Source organism: Pteropus alecto, unplaced genomic scaffold (assembly GCF_000325575.1).
Source record: "Pteropus alecto unplaced genomic scaffold, ASM32557v1 scaffold287, whole genome shotgun sequence".
In the NCBI taxonomy this organism is placed as follows: Eukaryota; Metazoa; Chordata; class Mammalia; order Chiroptera; family Pteropodidae; genus Pteropus; species Pteropus alecto.
Window position 1 is genome coordinate 829,673 of NW_006439718.1, and position 24,270 is coordinate 853,942.

The following is a 24,270-nucleotide window of genomic DNA, read 5'->3' on the forward strand; positions in this document are numbered from 1 at the left end:
CTTTCCTTAGTGATGGGGAGGACCAAGGCTGACTGGAAGAAGCTGAGGGCCAGAGAACTGGACCATAGGACGCCGGAAGGTCTCCAGGCATCCTATTCTCTACAGCAGGCATCCAGCACCAGGGCTCTGAGCTCTATCAGAACTGGGTTAGAACGCCAGCTTCCCACCTACTTCTTTGTGACCTGGACAGATCACTTGCACCTCCCTGATGCTCAGTTTCCTCACCTGTAAAGGGGCTATAACAGGACCAGTTTCTGTTATTGGGCTGTTGTGAGGGTCAGAGATGCAGAACTCATTCAGCACAAGGACATTCTGAATAAACGTTAGCTGTCCTGGCTAGTGGCTACCTCTCTGTGCCCAACCTCTCCACTTGTGGCTGGGTTGCTGATGCATTGTGCATGGCTGGCACAACACCCTGCACTGGCCTTATCTGATAAGTGACCATGATGCACTCTTTTCTGGCCTGTGATCTAGGCTCTCCTTGGTACACACTGAATCCTGGCAAGTCAAGCTGACAGGGCATTCCCATCACAGCTGCTGGGAAGGAAGAAGGATGAAAGGATCCAGCAAAGTTGGTAAAAGGCAGTTGAATAGTTAGCGTCCTGCCCCCAAGAGCGACTCTCTGTAAATCACTCTCATTGCCTTGCCAGGCTCTCTCAAGATAAGGCACTATTTCTCAGCCTCTGTTCTCCTGGTAAACAGCTCCAGGCTTCCTGGCCTCCCTGTCAGTGGGGACTGTGGCTGGGGCTGTTTCCCCTGCCTTGGGGATTCAAGTATACAGGCTCCTGGAGCAGTGCAGGGAAGGAGGCCCAAGGCTACTGTGAGCCAACCCCTATGCCCAGAAGAGGCCCTTTCTGCCCTTTATGAGCCTGAGGCCCAGACGGAGTCCAAGACTTGTAGGATATCGCATCCTCCACCTAGCATGTGGACCCTCAGAGCCTACTACATTGGGCCAAGGGCACCAGAATGAGGCTCAAGTGCTCCTGCTGGCTTAGTGACCCAAAGCCCAGCCCAGGTCAGCAACAGTCCTTTCTTTTCCCTTTAGGAAGGAATGCCAGGAAAGGCCTAAGCCTTCCTGGCTTGCCAGGTTACATTCAGGAGAACTGGAAATAAGACTCCTTTTTCTTGAATTTCCAGAAGAGTTGGGTTATGGTGAAGCAGCACTGGGAAGAAATGATCCACTAGGATCTCGGGCTCCACCACTGCCAGCCTAGGCTGGGGCCAGTGACCTTGTGTTCTGACCTGATTGTGCCTTGAAGTCTTCCGTTTAGAGATGTCATTCCAGCAAATTAAAACCACTACTAGCTGGATTAAAAAGGTTGCTTTGTGTCCCTCCAAGTTGTCCTGAGGCTAGGATTTTCTCCATGTCAAGTGTCCTGCCCTGTGGCCTCTGGGAGCTGCATCTGTGTGCACTCCATCCTCTCCCCCATGATTTGTGAAGAAGCTGAGGGCAGAAAAATTGGCTCTGGCAGGTCAGAGGAAATTCTGCAGAGGTTTGGAGCCACACAGCTGGGCTGGGGTAGTGAGGCTCTGATGGCCACTACAGGCCTGCTGCCTGGCCCCTCATGCCCCTCCCCACACAAAGTGGTCACTCCAGTCAGGGACACCATTCCCAGGCCAGCCTCCTTGCTCCAGGACTATCACTCCATGCTGCTGCTTGTGAGGCTGGGACAAAAAACTTCTGGGCTTTGCTTGGTAGTACTGGCTAGCCTGTAGGTGGGATAGTTACCATGTCATACTGATTATTGAACGCTAATGCTGATCCCCCACACTCTTGCATCCAACTGCCCACTCAGCATCTCTGACGGGTTTGAGTACTCAAAGGCATCTCAAACTCAAAAGTGTTCAAATGGAGCTATGGCCTTGCTATGACCTCCCAAATCTGCTCTACACTGAATCTTCCCCTATTGGTTGTTGATAACAACTCCATCCTTCCAGCTCTCAGCCAGGCCCCCTGGAGTCCACCTTCACTGTTCCCTTTCCCTCACACCCGCATCCAGATCTTGTGGGTCCTGTTTTTGAAACAGAGTTGGAATCTGATCACTTTCACCACAACCCACCATAGAGAGAGGAGCTGTCTCGTGCCTGGATTACTACATATATGTCTCCAGCTATCCCTTGTACCTCTCCAGTCAGCAGTCAAAGTGGTCCTTTAAAATTATATATCAGATTACATCATTCCTCAGCTCAAAGCCTTCCTTTCCCATTTCAGTGCTTCCTTTCCCATTTCACTTAGGAGTAAAAGCTTACCTCCTTACACAGGCCCACAAGGCCTCAGCCATCAGGTCTCTACCCATCTGGCCCCATCCCTCACTCCCTCCTACCTACCTGCCTTGGTGCTGGTTCAAGACCACATCAGATGTTTGCTGCTCTTGCCTAAGCTGTGGCCATGGACCAGCACACTTCCAGCATCATCCTTTTGGCCCACTATCTCACCTTCTTCAAGACTTTGTGTGAATACCACTCTTTCATTAGGCTCATACTCACCACTGTTATTTAAAACTGCTCTATTTTTTTCCTTTTAATAGAACTCACCACCTTCTAAAATACAGTAGTAAAATGTGGGCCCCAAACCAGCAGTACTTAGAAATACAAACTCTAGGGCCTCACCCAAGTGAGTTGGAAACTCTGTGGGTGGAGCCAGCAGTCTATTTTCACAAGCCTTCCTCTGAGTGATTCTGATGCTAGCTAACATTTGGAAACCACTGCTTTATGCCATGTGATGTGCTGTCCTTGTCATTGTCCATCTTGGGGAGTAGGGTGGAAGCTTTGTCTGATCTCTTCTTCCCTGTCATGTCCCCTGCCTGTACATGGCAGATGATCTGTGTTGAATAGATGAGGACTACTTAGTACTAAAAGAGTGCCGAGCATTTTGTACCCTCTTTCTCTTCTGATTCTCATGACAATCCTGCAAAGAAGATATTCTTATTCCCATTTTGCAAACAAGGACACAGAGAAAGGATTAAGTGGTATGCCCCAGGTCACACAAACAAGGGGAAGAACCAGATTACAGCCAGACCACAGCCTGGTGCTAAAACCTGTGCTCATTCTGCCCTATTTCACACTTCAATGCAACTGGCTTTGCTAAGCACCTTCCTATATACATAAGACCCACTTTCAAGGGTTTGCAGGCTCTCTCCAGATAACCAGGCAAGGACTCGCCCATGTAAGCTGGGCAGCCCTGGGTGCACTGTGACTCTCTTCTTTCCCCTCTCACAGAGAGCTAGCTGGGAGGTGCTGCCTGATGGGGCCTCCTGGGACCTCGTTCCTGGAGGGGGGCACAGAAGTCCTGAGATCCACTGGGGAGTGTTGCCCTCTTCACAATATCTAGTCTTCTGATCCATGAACATGAAACGTCTTTCCATTATTTGGGTTTTAATTTCTTTCAACAACGTTTTGTCCTTTTGAGAGTATTAAACTTCGTATTTCTTTTAAATTTATTCATAAGTATTTTATTCTTTTGGATGCTATAAGTTTTCTTAATTTTATTTTCAGTTTGCTCACTCACTGCTACTGTATAGAAATACAATGATTTGTATATATTGTCTTGCAGAATTTTTATAATTCTAATAGTTTTCTAGTGGATTTATTAAGATTTTCAAATAGAGATATTTCTTTCTTCCTTTTCAATCTAATTGAATTTTAATGAATTTTATTTCAATTTCTTGACTAATCGCTCTGACCGTGACTTCCAGTACAATGCTGAATAGAAATGGTGAAAGTAAGAATCCTTGTCTTGTTCCTGGTCTTAGAGGAAAAGCATCCAGTCTTTCTCCATAAAGTATGATATTATCTGTGAATTTTTGTAGGTGCCCTCTGGCAGGGTGAGAAAGTTCCTTTCTATCCCTAAACCAGTGGGTATTCTCATCATGAAAATGTGCCAAATTTTATCAAATGCTTTTTCTGAGTCTATGGATATGATCATGTGGCTTTTGCCCTTTATTCTACTGATGTAGTACACTGACTGATTTGCAGGTGGTTAAACTGAATGTTAAACCAACCTTGCATTCCTGAGATAAATCTCATTTGGTCATGGTGTATAATCCTTTCATATATTGCTGGATTCAATTTGTAAGTATTTTGTTGAGCATTTTTGCATCTATATCCACAAGAGATAATGGTGCTGCAGCAATTTTCCTCTCCCTCTGTTGCACCATCAGTCTTTTGCATTGCTGTTTTGTCTCCCAACTTAAACAAAATAAAACAGAACCCTCCACCTGACTTTCCCCTCCAGCTGTCTCATTTCTCTTTTTCCCTTTACAGCAAATTTCTTGAGTTAGCTATGCTCACACTCCAATTCCCCTCCTCTTATCCTTTCTTACACTCACTATTTTCAGGCTTTATCTCCAGCTCTCCACCAAAACCACCCTTGTCCAAGTCACCAGTGAACTATTTTCAATATCCATTCTCTTCTGACTGATGTATTAGCAGTGCGTGCTGCAGCTGATGACTCCTCCTTCCTTAGAAACTCTCTTCATTCAGCTCAGGGATCCTACTCACTCCCAGCTGCCCTCCCTCACTGGCCCTCCTTGCCAGCCCCTTCTGCTGGCTTCTCCTCTGCTCCCTGACTTCTTACCAGGGAGCATGACTCAGCCCTGGTTCTGTTCTCCTTAAACTTTCTTGCTATCTCAACCATCCTCATGGTTTCAAACCCCATCTATGTATCAATGGCACCCTACATTTGCTCTCCAACACAGTCCTCTCTCCTAAATCTCTAGACTTAAATGTCTAACTGCCTGCTTGACGTCTAAACTTGAAACTCTCACAGGTATCTCAGACTAAGGCCCAAAGTGAAATCTTGATCCTCTTCCCAAACAAATATACTTCTGTGGTCTATCTCATCTCGGTTAATAGCTAATCCATCCTTCCAGTTGCTTCGATCAAAATCTCTTGGAGTTACCCTTGACTTCTCTTATTCTCTTACACTTTTCTTCCATTCCAACAGGGAAGTACTATTGGCTCTCCCTTCAAAATATATCAATTACTTCTCATCACCAACACCAGCCTGGGCCAAGCTGCCATCATCTCTCACCTACGTGATTATGTAATAAGCTCCTAACTGGACTTTCTATTTCATCATTGCCTTCTTTCATCTATTCTCAACATGGCAGCCAGAGGGATCCTGTTAGAACCTGAGTCAGGCTCTGCCACTCCTTTATTCAAAACCTACCAATGGCACCTCACTCCGAGGAAAAGCCAGAGTCACCTTTATGACCACAAGGCCCTACTGATTTACCACCTACTGATTACTTCTCTGACCTGTTTCCTCCTCTCTCCCTTTTCACAGACTCTGCTCCAGCCACCTGGCCTCTTTGCTACTTTTCCAACATGGACAGTCTTTATCTTTCCTGCTCATTGCTGTATCCCCAGCCCCTAGAATATATTCTCAAGTGAATGACTAACTGGCTGAATGAAGAAATGAATCAATGAATGGCCAGACAAAACACACTCCAGTCAGGGCCACCCTTGGCAGGCCATCAGCAGTAACAGGCTCCCCCGACCCACTGGCCTGCCCCAGTTTTCTCTGTGGGGATGCCCGGGCTCTCCCTTAACTGCTGCAGGAACGCTGCCCATTCGTGTCTGTCAGAGGCAGCCCACTCTCTGCCAGAACAAACATGCTTGAAAGGGCTCCTGGGCTCCGTTATTAAACAGTGAAAGAAGCACTGATCCTCTAAGCCTCCTTTCCAGGGGAACTCAGGCTAATAACAGCTTTACCAGGAAACCTCCAGAAGCTGACTGAGCCCACCTGTGAGTGCCCATGCTTGCCCAGACATGTCTGCCATCACTAACCCCTGGGATTTCTGCGTTTCCTCTCTATTTCTGGTAGAAAGGAGATAAGCGCCTTTGATGAAGGTTCCTATTATAATTCTTGCAAGTTCTTCAGCACTTAGCACAGCCTGAGAAGTTTGATTGATGCTGGGGAGCCTGGAGGAGAGGTGAATCTGGGTTCTACATGGGTTTCTGCAAAGGGTCCTTATTCTGAGCAAACACAGAGATGTAGGGAGAGAGACAGAGATAGAGACAGAGAGAAAGAAAAATGCTTGGGCAGGGGAGCCAGCACACTGAGTGCAGGTAAACCATGCATGATAGTGTCCTGCATGGATTGGGACAAAGCATGGCCTTTGGGCTCAGAACATCAGACTTCATTTTTCAGCTCTGCTCCCTGACTAGCTGTGTTGTCTTCAGCAAATTACTTAGACTCTTCGACCTGCAGTTTCTCTTCTTTCATTCTTTGATTTATCTTTTATTATTTCTATAGTGAAATATGCAAATATCCAGAAAAGTACTTATAGTGTATGTGTACAGATTAGCACAATATTGCAAAATAAACATCTGTGTAACTATGACTACCATCCTTACTTTTTTTTTTTTAAAACGCCAGCAGCACCTGGTCTTCCTAGGTGGTCTCCCATACAAGTACTAACCAGGCCCAACACTGCTTAGCTTCCAAGATCAGATGAGATCAGGCACGTTCAGGATGGCATGGCCATAGACCATCCTGACTTTTATGTCATTCATTTCTTTGCTTCTCTACATTTTTGCTGCCTATTTATCCATCCATAAATAATATAGTATACTTCTGCCTTGTTTTTCAACTTTTTATAAATTGAATCATAAAGCTCGTTATTGGGCTTTCCTAGTTCCACATTATGTTTTTAGGATTCAGGCTTATTGGATTGAGCTGTAGTTAAACTCACTGTTATGAGTTTTCTAAGAATGAAATGTATTAATTTATCCATTATATTGTTGTTAAACACTCGGTTGGCATCAGTCCGTCACAAATATGGCTGCTGTGAACATGTGACACGTACAAGTCTCCTGGCATACCCGTGCACATATTCCTCTTTGGGACATGCCTAGCAGTGCAATCGCTGACTTTGGGACATGCCTAGCAGTGCAATCGCTGACAGGTGTGCATAGTGCTGACTTTTGCAGATATTGCCAAACTACTTTCCTATCAGAATATGCAAGTGTCTGTAGTTCACTATCTTCATCACTGCTTGGAATCTGTCATCTTTTTCATTCAGTCATGCTGGTGGGTGAGTAGAAGAATCACACTGTGGTTAAATCTGCATTTCCCTGATTACTAATAAAGTTGAACACCATCGACTATGTTCTTTGGTCATGAGGATTTCTTCTTTTGCGAAGTGCCTGTACAAGTCTCTTGAGTGTGTTTCCACAGGCTTGTCTGTCTTTTCCTTATTGGTTTGTAAGTCAAATTTGAGATGTAAGTCATTTGATGGTTGTACATGTCGCAAATACCTTCTCTTAACCTATAGCTTGTCTTTTCATTTTTAAAATCTATGTTTTAAAGAACAGATGCTCTTCATTTTATGTGGCACAATTTGTCTATATTTTCCTAAAAGATTAATGCTTTTAGTAACTCATTTTTAAAAAATCTTTCTCTGCCACAAGATCATGATGATATTCTCTTTTCCTAGTACTCAAAGGTGTCACCTGTCATAAAGCAAAGTCTAGCTGCATGGAAGTCTGCTTCTGGTCTCTCTTCTGATCCACCAGTTCACTTTCAACCACCTTGCACCACAGGAGGCCCATAGAGGCTGCAGAAATCCCTGGGTGGGCTTGGGCTCTGCCAGGCCAATTAAACTGGGGCTATGGGTCATATTTGCTGCAATCATCAGAGGGCAGGGAGGCCATGGCTAACAATGTGAGGCCATTTATGAAGCCAAGGAGAAAACTTTGACTTTCAAAGTCATAATGACTCTTCTGCATGAGAGATTTGTGGTTCTATGAAAAGTTCGCGAATTCCGTAGCCAGGAATGAAAGAGGAGAACTGGTGAGGTGAGGAGTGAAGGAAGAGGCTCAGTCTACAGGGCATGCAGGATATGCAGATGAGCTGTGAGCCCCTAAAAATAAGCTTCTCTCTTTGCCTGGACGTGGCACCAATTAAATACTGTGTGGGGAGAGAAAGGGCATCCATGGCTCATGGTCAGAACCCAGCCAGCCTGAAGGCCCTGGTCTCCACATTCAGCAGAGAATCAGTGATCCTAGTCTACCTGGCGTGGTAACCCCTTCTAAAAGCTCTTTTCGTGATGACTTCATAGAGGCACCAACCTACAGAGACAGCAACTCCACAGATGGGAGTCATCTTTCCTTTCTCTTCTACCCCATTTCCAGACCATCAGCAAAACCTAGCAGCTCTACCTTCAGAACCCATATACAGCTGACCATTCTTCACTATCTTCTCCACTCCCACGCCATCCCATGCCCCTGTGACCCTTGTCTCATGACTGTCCCAGCATGTTGCATCCGCTCTTGTCTCTCTATGGTCTATCCCTTACATGGCAGCAGCCAAGAGGGCTCTTTTTATAAATCTATGTCAGGTAGTATCTGTCTCTTGCTCAGAGCTCTTCCTGATGCCCCATCAATTTAGAACAAAAGCTGTAATCCCCGTCATGTCCCCAAGGTCTCGGCAACCTCTGTCACCTCAGAGGTCCTCCACTTTCTTATCCTCACTCCCTCAGACCACCTGGCCTTCCTGAGATTCCTGTGTACCCATCACTCAACCCTACCTCAGGGCCTTTTCACTTGCTGGTCCCTCTGCCTGAATGCTCTTCCCTCAGCATTCTCCTGGTGGGCTACAACCTCTAACACATACTATCTGTCCTCCCACTTAGCTTTACTTTGCTCATTGGGTTTCTCACTACTAGACATCATGGGACATGTTTATATGCCTACCATCTGTCTCCCACGGGACAAAGGAGGTGATGGGAGGGTGGAGGCATCATCTACTTTGTTTACCACTAAATTCCCAGTATCTAGAATGCAACCCAGTACATTTTAGGCATTCAGTAAGTGTTTTGAATGAATAAAGGAGGAAGTGAGTAAATGGGAACTGCAGCTTTCATATTAGGGGGTGAGTTCTGTAGGCAGTGCAAGAGCCCCACATGGCTCAGCAAGAAGGAAGCTGTACTTAGGCATCTGATATGACCCCGTGAGCATCCACTTCTGGACTATGTGCAGACCACCTCACACACTCCCAGTGTCCTGCAGGGGTCTGATGCAGAGAGGCAAGTACGCAAAAGCTATAGGACTATCTGGTTGGAGGAGGGCGTGTCTTTGAAAAGTGGCCCTGATTTCCCCTGCCAGGGCTTTCTTGGTGCACCTGACGAGGAGCTCTTGGGGGCCTGCAGCAGAAGAGGATGACACTGCCTACATGCCAGAAGAAGCATGGGCACAGCCAGGGAGTCCTGAGCGAGCAGAGTCCTGCAGGCCCAGTGGGAGGCAAAGGGCATGATTACCTGGAGGCAAGGGTTCTAGAGGGTGAGCATGCGGGCTACGGGCAGTACCTCCACCAAACGGGGCCCAGATGACCCGGCGGATGGCCTGCACCCAGTCCTCCATGTCACGCTGGGAGCTGGCCATGAGCAGGAGCGCCTCAGGGTTGGCCGGCACCTTCTCCCGCTCCCCGGCACCACCTGCAAGACAGGGAGACACAGGCTTACTGCAGGGACCCCTGGGCAGATACCGGGTGCCCTTCCCAACAGCACTCTCTTCAGCCCAGGCACGGGTTCGTTTTTATCCACCTGGGCTGCAAGAAAGCCCTCTCTCCAACACCTTTCAGCAATGGCCACGCTTTGGGTTCTAATTTTGCAGCCCGTCCCTCACACCTCACTCATCTGTCTTTGGGGAACTTTTAGATTTCTCTTTTCTCCCTTAGTCTTATTTTTCCATATAAATCTGAAATCATTAAAATCATCCTAGGGCACTATTAGGAAAAAAGCATTCAGATTTGAGGCCAGCTTAGAAAAGTTCATACCCAGAGTAACCATTCCAGAAGTTTGCACCTGCCTCTGCTCACAGCTAGACATTAGATCCTTAGCTAAAGGAATGTGGATGGGGAAGCTCAGACAGCTGTTTGCAAACTGACTTTTTCCCTAAGGAGTTCCAGTGGTTCTCATGTTTTCATGTGTAAATGAATTAATCTTTCACATGTAAATGAATTATTCTTTATGTGTATAGACCATTTACACTAAAGTTCATAGGTAATTTAAGAAATTTTCAAGAATGATCTTGTCTTTATGGCACCCCCCCAAAATCCCGTAATATGTAACTTGCCTATGTACTTGCCTAAGGTCCCAGGGCCTCAGACCCTAACTAGGACAGTCTGCCAGTGGGGTGAGTCCCAGGAACCCATGTTCCCAAGGGGACAGGATGGCAATGGTGAGAACTGTGATACCCAAGATGGTTCTTGCTAGAGCCCACAAGCCCAGGATGGAGACCAGACAGGAGCAAGGGCTTACTGAGTGCTTGGTACATGCCTGGGACTCTTCTAGAAGCTGCAGACACTTAAATGAACAAAGCTGACAGATACATTTGCCCTCTTAGGATTCTTTAATCTTCACAGTGACTCTGAGGGAGGTACTGTTACTATCTGCATTTTACAGATGAGGAAACTGAAGCACAGAGTGATTAAAGAACATGTCTGAACTCACATAGCTAATATATAGTACAGTCAGGGATTCAGTCTCTAGCTCTGGGCTGACTCACCCCATGCTCCTGCCATCTCCTACAAATGAGGAGTTGGGCTGATAATGTTCACAGAAAGGTAGCTAAGGACTAGAGACACAAATGAGGCTGCTCTGAGGGCTGGGGCATGGGAAGGAGTGCATCCTTGCTGAGGGGACACTAGAAGCAAGGCCTGCGGCTGTAGTGGGGAAGCAGGCTGGAGAGGCCCATAGGGCCCAAAGCTCAGGAGGGTGGTGAACATGAAGATAAGACTGCCAGGGCCCTAGGTTGCCTTCTGGAGTCCTCCACTACACACACAGCCCTGTTCCTTTGAGTCCATGAAGCTACTGGTCAGCAGAGCTGCAGAGGTGGCAAGGAAGTATGCTTGGGGCAGAAGCAGAGACAGCAGAATCCCAAGAGGCAGTGTGGACCTGTCGAAAGGAAAGACTGCACCTACAGCTCAGCCGGCTGCAAGGGTCATTCATGGGGGCACAGACAGTGGATCTGCATCTTTAGGTCCCCACACCACATGGACTATGAGAGCTGGGATGACTGAGTGTTCCTGGCGGGAGGGGGAGCTGGATGCTAACAGGAAACTTTTTTGCATAAGCTTTTCTGGAAAAGGGTCTCAAGATGACTCAGAAGAAAGGGAAGGGACCTGGAGGTCCATGGCTGCAAGAACTTGTTGTGGTTTCCTGTTCATCTAAAATGAATACACAGGTTTGTACCTAATATGAATTTCTCATTTTTCAATTATTTTTCCTAAAGAGGACCACCCCAATCACATAAGTTTCATATAAACTTCGTCTACAAAACTTGGATCTGCCCTGCCCAGATGTTGACAGACACTCTAAGGTCCAGCTATGCCCCTGCGCAGGATCTAGCTCTAAATCTTTGTGTTTAACTTTTAATGTATTTTTCATGCATGTAAGTTTAATCTATGTACATATTTTTTATATGTATGTTTAACTTTTTAAGCAATTACCACAAACTGTTTTCCAAGTGATCGTACCACTTTACATTCCCACCAGCAGTGCACAGGCATTCCAGTTCCTCCACTTCCTTGCTAACACTTGGTGTGGTGAGCCTTTTTACTTTTAGCCATTCTAATGGGTGTGTAGCAGTACAACATTGTGTTTAAATTTGCATGACCCAAATGACTAATGATGTTAGATATCTTTTTATGTACTTAATTGCTATCTGTGTATCTTCTTTGGTAAAATATCTGTTGAAATCTTTTGTCCATTTTTTAAATGGGTTGTTCATTTTTTCAACATTAAGTTTTGACTGCTCTTTACATAGTCTGGATACAAGTCCTTTATCAGATATATGCTTTGCAAATATTTTTCTCAGTCTGTGCCTTTTCTTTTCATTCTATTAATGTGTATTTCCAAAGGCAGAAGTTTAAAATTTTGATTAAGCCTAATTTATCAATTTTTTCCTTTTATTGAGTGGGCTTCTGAATTTGTATTTAAGACCTCTTAAGTCTGTTGACATCCTTTCTCAGGTTGAGGAAGTTCTCTTCTATTTCTAGTTTACTGAGAATTTTTATCAGAAATAAATGTTGGATTTTGTCAAAAGTCTTTTCTGTATCTATTGAGATATAACATGATTTTTTTTAGTTAATATGAATTATATTGACAGATTTTCTTCCTTTTTTAATTTTTCTATTTTTATTTTTTTAATTAGAGTTAACATACAATATTATATTAGTTTCAGGTGTACAACACAGTGATTAGACATATAACTTATGAAGTGGTCTCCCCAATAAGTCCAGTACCCATCTGACACCATACATAGTTATTACAATACTGCTGACTATATTCCTCATGCTATACTCTACATCCCCATGACTATTTTGTAACTACCAATTTGTACTTCTTAATCCCCTCCCACCATTACCTCTCCCCTCACCTCCCAATCTGACAACCATCAAAATGCTCTCTATATCTATGACCTTGTTTCTGTTGTTTGACTTTTTATCCTGTTCTCTAGATTCCACATGGCATTTATCTTTCTCTGTCTGACTTACTCTGCTCAGCACAATACCTTCTAGGTCCATCCATGTTGTTGCAGATGGCAAGATCTCATTCTTTTTTTATGGCTGAGTAATATCCATTGTATATATGGACCACCTCTTCTTTATCCATTCATCCATTGATGGACATCCAGGATGCCTCCATATCTTGACTACTATAAATAATGCTAAAATGAACATATGAGGGAACATGTCCCTTCAAAGTATTGTTTTGGGTTTCTTCAGATAAATACCCAGAAGTAGGATAACTGGGGTTTTGTTTGTTTGTTTGTTTGTTTGGTCTCTAGTTATAGCCTTTGTTTTAAAGTCTATTTTGCCTGGTATGACTATTGCTACCCCAAATTTTGTTTGTTTGTTTGAATTTTCATGAAACATCTTTTTAAATCCCTTTACTTTCAGTTTCTGTGTCTTTCTCTTATTAAAATTTTTTTTGTTTCTGTGTGTCTTTCGATCTGAAGTGAGCCTCTTACAGGCAGTATATGTAGGGGTCTTGTTTTCTTATCCATTTAGCAACTCTATCTTTTGACTGGAGCATTTAATCCACTTGCATTTAAAGTAACTGTTTCTTGATATGTAGTTATTGCCATTTTATTCATTTTTTTTAATCTTTTTTTCTTTTTCCTTCTTTTTCTTAAAGAAGTCTCTCTGACATTTCCTGTAATACTGGTTTGGTGTCGATGAACTCCTTTAGTTTTTTCTCATCTGAGAATCTCTTTATCTGTCCTTTGATTCTAAATGATAGCTTTGCTGGGTAGAGTCACCTTGGTTGTAGGCTCCTGCTTTTTGTCACTTTTAATATTTCCTGCCAATCCCTTCTGGCTTGCGAAGTTTCTGTTGAGAAATCAGCGGACAGTGTTATGGAAGCTCCCTTGAAGGTAACTAACTGCTTTTCTCTTGCTGCTTTTTAAGATTCTCTCTTCATCTTTAACCTTTGGCATTTTAATAATGATGTCTCTTGGTGCAGACCTCTTTGGGTTCATCTTGTTTGGAACTCTCTGTGCTTCCTGGGTTTGTATGTCTATTTCCTTCACCAGGTTAGGGAAGTTTTCTGTCATTATTTCTTCAAATAAGTTTTCAATTCCTTGCTCTCTCTCTCCTCCTCCTGGTATCCCTATGATGTGAATGTTGGTACACCTGATGTTGTCCCAGAGGCCCCTTAAACTATCTTCATTTCTTTTTGGATTCTTTTTTCTTGTTACTGTTCTAATTGGGTGTTTTCTGTTACCTTATCTTCTAAATCGCTGATTCTGTCCTCTGCTTCATCTAACCTACTGTTAATTCCTCCTAAGGCATTCTTCATTTTAGTTATTTTAGTCTTCATTTCTGACTGGTTCTTTTTGATGTTTTCTATCTCTTTGTTAAAGTTCTCACTGAGTTCATCTACTCTCCCTCTACATTCACTGAGTATCCTTATAACCAATGTTTTGAACTCTGCATCTGGTAGATCACTTATCTCCATTTTGTTTAGTTCTTTTTCTGGAGCGTTGTTCTCTTCTTTCATTTGAAACATGTCCCTTTGTTGCCCAATTTTGGTTGTCTACTTTTGTTTGTTTCTATGTATTAGGTAGGGCTGCTATGTCTCCTGGTCTTAGTTAAGTGGCCTTATATAGTAGGTGTGCTATGGGTCTCAGTGGCACAGCCTTCCCTCATCACCTGAAACAGGTGTTCCAGGTATATCCCTTGTATGGTGTGTGTGTGTCCTCCTGTTATAGTTGAGCCTTGGTTGCTATTGGCTCATCAATGAGAAGGATTGACCCTCACACTGATTGTGATGACTGGTCATGATCAATGAAGGAGCTGTTGTGCAGGCACTGACAGTACACAGCAGTATTCACTTTAGCGGGTCTCTGGTGCCTGCCTTGTCTGTCCTTTCGGTGTGTAATCCTCAGACGTGGGTGGTGCCCTGGGTGGTGCTTGGCTCAGACCAAACCCCACCACTGGGTGTGCAGGCCAGGGCCATGCCGCAGGCCAAGTTCACCTACAGCCTGGTCCCTGCCTGGGGCCACCTGGCATGAGCCACCAAGCAATCTGCAGATGGGCACCATCCATGCTTGGCTTGGATGTGCCTCAAGAGGCCAAGCTGCAAACTGAAGCCAGCTACTGCTAGTGCCAGGCTTAGGGCTGCTCAGCAAGAGGTACGGGCACGCCAAGGCAAGATGTTGCTTGTTTAGGTTTTGAGAACCTTTGAGAGATTTCAGAAAAGTCTACAGCATAAGCCAAGACAGGCCATTTGTATGGAAAATCTACTGGAAGCGGCTTTGGTGGGCTCACACACTGGGAAGGACAGGATCTCGGGGAATCACTAGGGTGGGGCAACTAGTATTAGCTATGTTGATAGAGACTCAGATATGGCACCTGTGTGGGTCTGCAAGCCAGGCAGAAGAGGGCTCAACAAAGAAATAACACCCTCTGCCAGCACTTCTGTCTGGGAGAAAGCTGCCCTTCCAGCCCTTGTCTTGAAGCAAGACAACTCTTCGTAAGTTCCTCTTCGTATGTCCCTGGCACCTTTTAAGGCCCTAGAGCTCAGAGCAAGTGAGTCTGTCACTGAGTAGGTCTGCATGCGGGCTCATTAAAAGGCATGTCTGCGACTCTCTCAGCCCTTCATCTCGCTCAGCCACAATCTCCACTGGTTTTCATAGCCAGAAGTTGTGGGGACTTCTCTCCCCAGCACTGGAACCCTAGGCTGGGGAGCCCAGTGTGGTGCTGGGATCCATCACTCTTCCAGGGGTACCTTTGCAGCTGAGATATTTCTCCTGATTCTCAACTACCACATGTAGGTATGGCCTGCCCATTTTGTGTCTCTGCCTCTCCTACCAGTCTTGAGGCGGCCTCATCTGTGTGTCCCCAGTTGTAGGACTCTTGTTCAGCTGGACTTCAGGTGACTTCTAATAATGGATATTTTGTAGCTGTAATTTTGATGTGGGTGTGAGAGGAGGCAAGCACAGCATTTACCTACTCTGCCATCTTGACCAGAACTAGAGATAGATTTTCTGATCTTAAACCAATCTTACATTCTTAGAGGAATCCCAATTGGTCATGATGTATTATCCTTTTTATATGTTGTAAGATTTAATTTGCTAAAATTCTGTTGAGAATTTTTCAACTTATTTCATGAAGAATACTGGTCTGCCATTTTCTTTTCTTATAATGTCTTTGTCTGGTTTTAGTATCTGGGTAATGCTGGCCTCACAGAATAAGTTGGTAAGTATTCCTTTCTTTTCAATATTTTTGGAAGAGTTTGTATAGAGTTGCTACTATTTCTTTAATGCTTCGTAGAATTCGCCAGCGAAGCCACCTAGAGATGGACTTTTCTTTTGGGGAAAGTTTTTTTTTAATGAACAAATTCAATTTACACACACACACACACACACACACACACATATGTCTTCTTGAGTGAGCTTTGATAATTCATATCTTTTAAGGAAATTGTTTCATTTAAGTCATTGAATTTGTTGGTATAAAGTTGGTCATAATATTCCTTTATTATCCTTTTAGTATTTGAAGAATCTCTAGTGATGTCACCACTCTCATTTCTGATACTGATAATCTCTTTTTTCTTCCCTGATTAGTCTTGCAAGACGCTTACAACAGCAGGGTGGACAGTTGAGGCACAGGCCATATGACCTTAAAACCTAAAATATTTACTATCTAGCTCTTTAAAAAATTTTGCTAACCAGAAAAACAAAGTCACTAAAAGAAAAAAAAAAAAAAAGCTGGGTTTTTTTTTTCGATTAATAAAATCAGAAATTTCCTCAAGTGCACGGGGTGATGAGTTCCCAAGGGAGTTTTCTCTCTTAGCAACTCTTTGCTCCTTGATATCCTATCCTGAAAACTCTGGCTGCTTTTGTCTCCCAGGTCTCTAAGCTCTGTCTCCACCTGAGTTTCCCCTTCCTGCATCACAGCCTAGATAGGAACTTTCTCAGGGCAGTAAATTGGGGCATATGCAGGGCTAATGTCATTTGTTTCCCATCTCTTGGGGGACCATAGTCCTTCATTGCCTGATGTCAAGTATCTTGAAATCCATGTTTCTTATACATTGTCCTTTTCTGGCATTGTTTTAGATAAAGAGTAAATCAGTGACCTGGTTAAGGTCCAATGCTGCTCATACCCTCTGTTCAAAATCCTGCAATGGCCCCTTTCTCAGCAAAGTCCTTGCAATGGTCTTCCAAACCCCCCAAACCCTCATTCGCTACTCTTCGGACTTCATTTCTGCTCTCCTCTTTGCTCATCGCCATTCCTCGAACAACCAGGCACACCCCTGTGCTAGGGCCTTTGCACCTGCATTCCCTTTGCCCTTACTGTTGCCTGGAAAGCTGTTCTCCCAGACACTGGCACGACTTTCTCCCTTACCTCCTCAGGTCTTTCCTCAAATATCACTTCCCTGGGGAATCTTTCCTGGTCACTCTATTTAAACTTCACTCTGCAACACCCATCACATCCCACACCCATTCCTGACTATAATTTTTCCATAGCACTTATCACAATCCAATACACATATATTTTATGTGTTTACATGACTTACTTATTTATACTTTTTATTTTTGACCCACTCCCACTATGTCAGTTTTATAAGCAACTTCAGCAAGCTGAGCAGTGCCTGGCATGGGAGGGTATGCACAGAATCTGTGACAAATGAAAGATTAATAACAGCAGCAGAAGAAGCTAGGTAGCTGACATACACAAAATACTCACTCTAAGGTAGGCATGATATTAATGAATTGATGAGCCTTAGAAATTTGAGCATTCACGAGGGAAGCGGTGTCATTATCCCTATTTTAAAGAAAAGGATGGAGGAAATATTTGCAAATCATATATCTAATAAGGGGTTAATATTCAAAATATATAAAGTACTTATACAACTCACACACACACACAAACGGACAGAGGATCTGAAGAGACATTTTTCCAAAGCTATATACAAATAGACAACAGGTATGTGAAAAGATGCTCAACATCATTAATCATCAGGGAACTGCAATGAGAAACTACCTTACACCTTTTAGAATGGCTATCATGAAAAAGACAAGAGACAACAAGTGCTGGTAAGGATGTAGAATAAAGGGAACCCTTGTTCACTGTTGGTGGGAATGTAAATTGGTATAGCCACTATGGAAAGCAGTATTGAGGTTTCTCAAAAAATTAAAAATATAACTACTATATGATCTCGCAATTCAACACCTGGATATTTATCTGAAGAAGGCGAAAATACTAACTCAAAAATTCATATGTACCCCCATGTTTACTGCAGAACTATTCATGATAGCCAATATGTGAGAACAACCTAAGTGTCCAAAGAAAATGTATATATCCAATGAAATATTATTCAGCCATAAAAAAATAATGTAAGCTTACCATTTGCAACATGGATGGAGCTTGAGGGCATTATGCTAAGTGAAATAAGTCAGACAGAGAAAGACAGATACAGTAGGTTCTCACTTTTATGTGGAATCTAAAAACAAACAAACAAACAAACATCCAAGCTCAGAGAACAGATTGTTGGTTGCTTGGGGGGGCGAGGGAGGGAGATAGGCAAAATGGGTGGAGAGTCAAAAGGCACAAACTTTCAGTTATAAAATAAATAAGTCATGTTATAAAATAAGTAAGTTATAAAATAACTTATAAAATAAATAAATAAATAAGTTATAAAATACGTAAGTCATGGAACTGTAATGTACAACATGGCAACTATAGTTAATAATACTATATTGCATTTTGAAAGTTGCTAAGAGAGTAGATGTTAAAAATTCTCATCATAAGAAAAAAATTCTGTAACTATGTATGATGATGAATGTTACCTAGACTTAAAATGATTATTTCACAATATATACCGATATGGAATCACTATGTTGAATACCTGAAACTAATATGTTTGAGTCAATTATATCTCAATAAAAAAATAATAAAGGAAAGGAAACTGAGGCTCAGAGATGTTTAGAAACAAGCCTGAACTGTACAAACAGTGAACTATGACCCCAGGCAGTCTGGCTTCCGTCCTGATTCCACCCTCATCTACTTCAGCTTGTTCAAGTGGACCAGCCCCCCGGTGACAGCCAGGACCACAACCCAGCTTTTCCTAGCTGGGCTTTCTTCCACTATGAATTCCTGAATTTAAGAACTTTCTTTTGTGAGTCTCTTTTTCAATCCACAGAAATGACTTTGCGGGAGAGGTGGTGACTCCAAAATGGAACAGATTCCAGCAGGGGTTCCAGGACAAGAACTCTTATCTTTCAACTTTACTATTTAAAAATTTTTACAATAAAAGAAAAAAGAGTAAATGATATATGTGAAAGCATTTTGTAAACCACTGTAGCCCATGGGACTCATGCTATGACAGTCAAGTGAAAACGCTATCAGTCTGATGTAATTAATCAAATGATATCTGGATTAGTCTGCCCCTACCAGGATTTACAGAAAATCTGTAAAAAGATAAAAGAAGTCACTATTTAAAGATGACACCGGCTACAGTGTATGATTTTTCACAGGGCCCACTATCATTCTACTGGCTGCTCAGGGGAGCAGGGAGCTCAAAGGATGGCCCTAAACAGCTGGATTCCCACAGGTAAAGACCAAGTATGGGGACACAGCTAGCTGTCTGGAGCAGTGTAGTCCAGTAGAAATATAATTCAAGCCACATCTATGATTTTAAATGTTTAAGTAGCTACATTAAAAAGTAAAAAGATAATAGGTAAAATTATTCTGAATAATAACTTTTATCCCAATACATCCTCTTAATTGGGACTACCTACATTTCAGGTACTCAATAGCCATACTTGGCCGGTGGCTACAGGCTTAGATGGCTTTTAGACAACCTTGATTAGGCTGGAGTGGAAGGGAAGAAAGACCACCCTCAGACCTCCTGAGACTGCCCATGTGTGTGGTACCAGCTTTGGGCAACACCTATGGAGACTGGGTTTTCCTGTAGTCTCCAGGGCAGCCTCTCCTGCCCACCTCTGCCAGGTTGTACCAGGCTCCAAACCTGAGCAGGGGTCCAAGCCGCCCATGTGTCCTACTGTCTTCACTCATTTCTCTTAACCTACCTGGAGCCACCAAACACTTGCTCTTCAAGGGTTAATCATCCCTTAGTCTGGTATCCCGAAGCCTACTCTTGACCCTAGCTATCCACTTACCCCTGGGCAGATGCCTGCTCCTCTTCAGATGCCTGTTGGGGCAGAAGGGCATGGTGCAGGAAGTGGTGAGGCTGTGGTAGGAGGCAGGGCTGTCAGGCACTTGTCAGGCCAAGGACTGACCCAGGTGCAAAGGCAGGCAGCTCGGGAACTTGTAGGAAAGACTGCAGCTGTGGGCTGCCTTCGTACTCTGCTCTGCCCACAGGTGCCGGACCAGGCCCTTTTTGTCTCCCCAGGAACTTCTGTACTTCTCAGCGTCCCAGCAGGGACTGTCCAGGGTGGGGCTAGGAGGACAAGCCAGTCCTGCGGTGCTCCCCGCTGGTACAGGGGGCTGCCTGCATTTCCTACAAGGGAAATCCCAACCCAGATCCCTTGCGCTTTCCACCTTGCACACTTCCTCCCCTGCATTCTTGGACCAGAATATGGGAAGTGCAGTCTGGCAACCACTGGGTCCAGTCCATCTCGTTCCCACAGCAGGTAAGGGGCTGGACCCCAGCCCCACCGGTTTTCTGCCTTGGGGTTTTCCTCTCCATGTGAGAAGTCTGATACATAAATGTGCTTACTGGCCACATAATCTTTCTATGTTTCCATCTTTTCATCAATGAGAAGTGAGTAACTGAACTCATCTCATGAGGTTCTGGTGAGGAAATCATAGGCTGGGCTATGTGTGCATTCATACCCCCTACATTCACTGTCATCTTTGTGTTATGGACTAGGAAGTGGGAACTCCAAGAGCTTCCAGTGGCCCAGGGCCACCCAGCTGAGAAATGGCACAGCCAAGATTTGAACTCAGCAGTTTTAGATTCTCTCCATGAAATCAGCTGCCACCCTAACAGTGTCTCCATCACTCCAAGGGAGCCCAAGCCAGCCCCCTTGCCCAGCCTGGTGGACTCCTCTATCATCACCCATTCCTCCTAGGACACAGCATCAGGAACCTGGACCATGGGACACATCTGCTTAAAACTCTTCAGAGGGCCTACTGTCTTGGAATAAAACCCAACTCTGATGTGACCTTGGGCTTCCGGGTCCCCTGACCACATCTCCTCCCACTTGCCTACCCTTATTGCCATCCACCTTTCTGGTCTCCTTTCTCTTCCTCAAGCTCATCCTCTTCCAACTAGAACCTCGGCACTTCTAGGTGCTCTGTTACTCTCTCAGCTGTTTGTAGGGCTGCCTCCCTCTCACCTTCAGCCCTCGACTCAAGCATCCATTAGAGAAAGCTTCCCTAGGTGAGACCTTTGTCAAGTAACTGCTCCTCCTGCCCAGTGATTCTTATACTCCTTTACACAACACAGCACTATTGGAAATTAGCTTATTTATTTGTATCTTTGTTTACTGTGTCTCTGCTAAAGGAACATGAGTTTCATGACAGCAGATCTTGCCTCCTTTGGTCTCCCTGGTATCCCTAGGGACTAGTCCAGTACCTAGAAAAGGGTAGGAGTTCAATAAATAACAGTGGTCATTGGGGGTACACATGGAGGGCTCTGTGGAAGTGGCAGGGAACCTCTCTTTAAAAAAATCCAAGTTTTATTGGATGTTTACCATATGCTGGGCTTTGAATATCTTAACTCAATATCCTTACAATAACCCCATAAGGTGGTGCAGTTATGGCACCCATTTTACAGACAAGAAAACAAGAAGAGAGAGAAATTCATCTGAGGCCACATTGGCTAATTAAAGTGGAGCTTCCCAGGTGGCCCTGGTTATCAACAGAAAATTACTTGCCAACTGGTCTTCTAAAGTGCTTGCCACTCACAACCTACTCTTAAGAATTGAGGATCTCGACCCATGCAGTCTGGCTGTAGTCTGCCTTCCTGGGTCTATCCCTGTGGTGGGCAAACTCTAAGATGGCACCCAGTGAACCCTGCTTCCTGCTATTCACGCCCTGTATAATCACCTGTAAAGGCGAGCTAGATCTAGTAATTTGCTTTCAATGAATAGAAGAACATGGCAAAAAGTGACAGGGTGTCAATTATGAGATTAAGTTACAAAAAGACAATGGCTTGTGTCTTGTGTCCCCTCCACTGCAGCAGCATACAGCCAGGGATGTGAGGAGGCCAGCATAGATTGCACCTAATGTCACTACACTGGGCATGTGTGTTATGTCAGCCCCTCTCCTCCTTGAGATATGCTGAGACTTCTTTTATCTCTAGGGAAACAGTAAAGTCTCCTGAACAGAGTGTGCCAGGTGCCTATCTGTCTTCAGGACCCTGAGTCCACAGGAAGGCCCTCACTGAATCCCCTTCCCTTAGGGCCAGGACAGTAAAGAAAATCAGACACATCGAAAAAAATGTGTTCCAACATTTTTCTGGTTCCAGGGCAAAGGGTTAGAGCCCCAGCAGTCAGTGTGCAGTGGACCCACTGCAGCCCCCCACAGCCGCACTGTACCCTGTCCTTTGTAGGGTTCTCGCACCTACTCTGGGTTGTCAATTGAATCTCTTGATGAGCTGGAACTAAAAGTGAAATTATTGTTGGCCAGAGAAAGGCAGTGGCCACAGAGTGCTACTGAGTGTTCCAAAACTCAAAATCGCCCAGGCCAGCAACAACAAAACCTAGCACAATCTCAGAAGCCATGTAATGTCCAAAATGGGGGAATGGCTTAGTAAAAGGGATACAGAAATGTGGTGGAATCATACATAGCCATTAAAAATGAGCACTTAAAGGATATTACATTCACTTTTTAAAGAAATGAAAAATAGTCGCACTTTACAGGCCACCCTAAAACTGGAGTACAGCCTCTGAGACACAGGGTTCCTGTAGGAGCTTGTGAGAAAGGCAACCTGACTTCTAAGTGAAGAGGAATTTTCACTCAAAAGGCTAATCAGCTCTTTGTTCTGCTTCTGTAGATATGCTTGCTGCATAGGCCTTACTTGAAATTAACTAAAGACTCATCTTCCCTTTTGCTTGTTCTGTTTAAGCAACAAATGTAACTAAATGTAACTGCCTGTACCCCCTAGCAACTCCCATACTTTGTAACTTTGTAACTGCCAGAAACCCATAGCAACTCTCTGTGCTTTATAACTATCTGAGGACAAATTAACCAATCAGCCCATGCCAAATAGGTTCTATTTTAGCAATGTTGCAACTGAGCTCTGGGGCCCAGATCTTCAGAGTGCTAACTCCTCTGGGACGACCTGCATAAGAAACCCGAGTTCTCCAACTCTCTGAGTGCTGCTTGGTTTCTCACTGCTCTGATTTTTGCGACTTTTCTGCAACATAAGGACCTATCAAAAGATCCTCTTCATCAAGGGGTATGACCTCCCTTCCTGTGGGATGCTTGGTGGCCATCTTGTGACCACACTGACCAGCCAGTGATCAAAGCCAACAGGCCAAGGAGGGCAGAGGTGAAGGAGAAAGAGCCCACACCCTCCCTCACTTGGCTGAGCACCTGAAATGCTGACCCAGGAGCTGCCTATCTGAGTTTCACAGTTAGTCTGTGAGAATAACTTACGTCCTTTTATTTGAACCAGTTAGGTGGGCTTTTCTACTTCCTGTAGCTGAAAGCACCCAGGTACAGAGACCACAAGAGCAATCAAGTGGCCCTTAATTGCTTGCACTGGCTCCCCAAGAGCTGCTAGGGAGGGGCAGTCTTGGAGCTAGCTGGGGCAGAGTGGACCTGCAGCCAGGTCTAAGGAGAAACCTTGGAAGGCACTTGACAACATTTAACATCCATTTTGATAAAAAGTCTCTATTGAATAGGGATAGATCTTTCTTCAACATGGATAAACCCAAAGTCAACAGTGTTTAGTCAAGAGACAATGGCAGCATTCCCGTCGAAGCCAGGGAAAATACAAGAATGTCCACTATCACCACTGTTATATAACATTTTCCTGAAACTATTCACCAGTGCAATAGATGAGAGAAAGAACATAAAATCATAAAAACTGGAGGGAAGAACGTGGTGTTATTATTTTTCAGTTATCTATTTATATGTGAGGAAAACCTAAGTCCATGAACTGAAAACCATTACAAGCAATAAGAATTCAGTAAGGTAGCTAGACACAAACTTAATATACAGAAATCACAATCTATTTGTAATTAAAAGAAACAAATGCATACAATCATATACAGAAGACAACAAAACAAAAATGCCAGTTCCTCCTAATTTAGTCTGTAAATTTAACACAATAAAATACTAACAGTATTTTTTTAATTAGAAAAGATGGCTATAATGTTCATAAACAAAAATAGCATGTGTATTTTTGTAAAAAAGAATAATGAAGTCAGAGCAGCCCTACTAATTATCAAAATGAAGTATACAGCTACAATAATGAACACAGCATGGTACTGCCCAATATAAGCAGAGATAGGCTCAAACACATACGGGGGTGCAGAATAAAATTAAGGAGTTATTTCAAACAGGCAAGTATAAGATGGATTATTTAATAACTGAAATAGGACGACTGGATTAAAAATTACCAAGTTGGACCCTATATCACATCTTATAACAAAATAAGAATTCCAAATGGTTCAGGATTTAAAGATGAAAAATGAAATGATCAAAGAACCAGGATCAACCGTGGAAGAAATCTTGTATGCTCTTGAAGTACGAAAGGTCTATCTGAATATGACACAAAAAACAGACACAACAAAATTTCACTACATAAAAGTTAAAAATATTTGCGTGGCAAAAAATAT

At 43.8% G+C, this 24,270-nt stretch overlaps 1 protein-coding gene and 1 pseudogene across 3 annotated transcripts in view; both read right to left on the reverse strand.

Moving 5' to 3' along the window:
• The window catches only part of ARHGAP22 (Rho GTPase activating protein 22), a 153,360-nt gene that overhangs the window by 21,448 nt on the left and 107,642 nt on the right, over positions 1–24,270 (reverse strand). Inside the window, exon 4 of one of the 3 annotated variants that reach the window (XM_015593241.2) lies at positions 9,312–9,440. The exons of 1 other annotated variant lie outside the window; for it this stretch is intronic. In XM_015593241.2, the coding sequence (XP_015448727.1) occupies positions 9,312–9,440 (129 nt within the window). Of the gene's footprint in view, positions 1–9,263; positions 9,441–24,270 lie in introns of all 3 variants that reach the window. One more of the 3 variants, XM_015593240.2, reaches the window with a different exon arrangement.
• Positions 6,377–6,495, reverse strand: LOC112483915 (annotated as a pseudogene).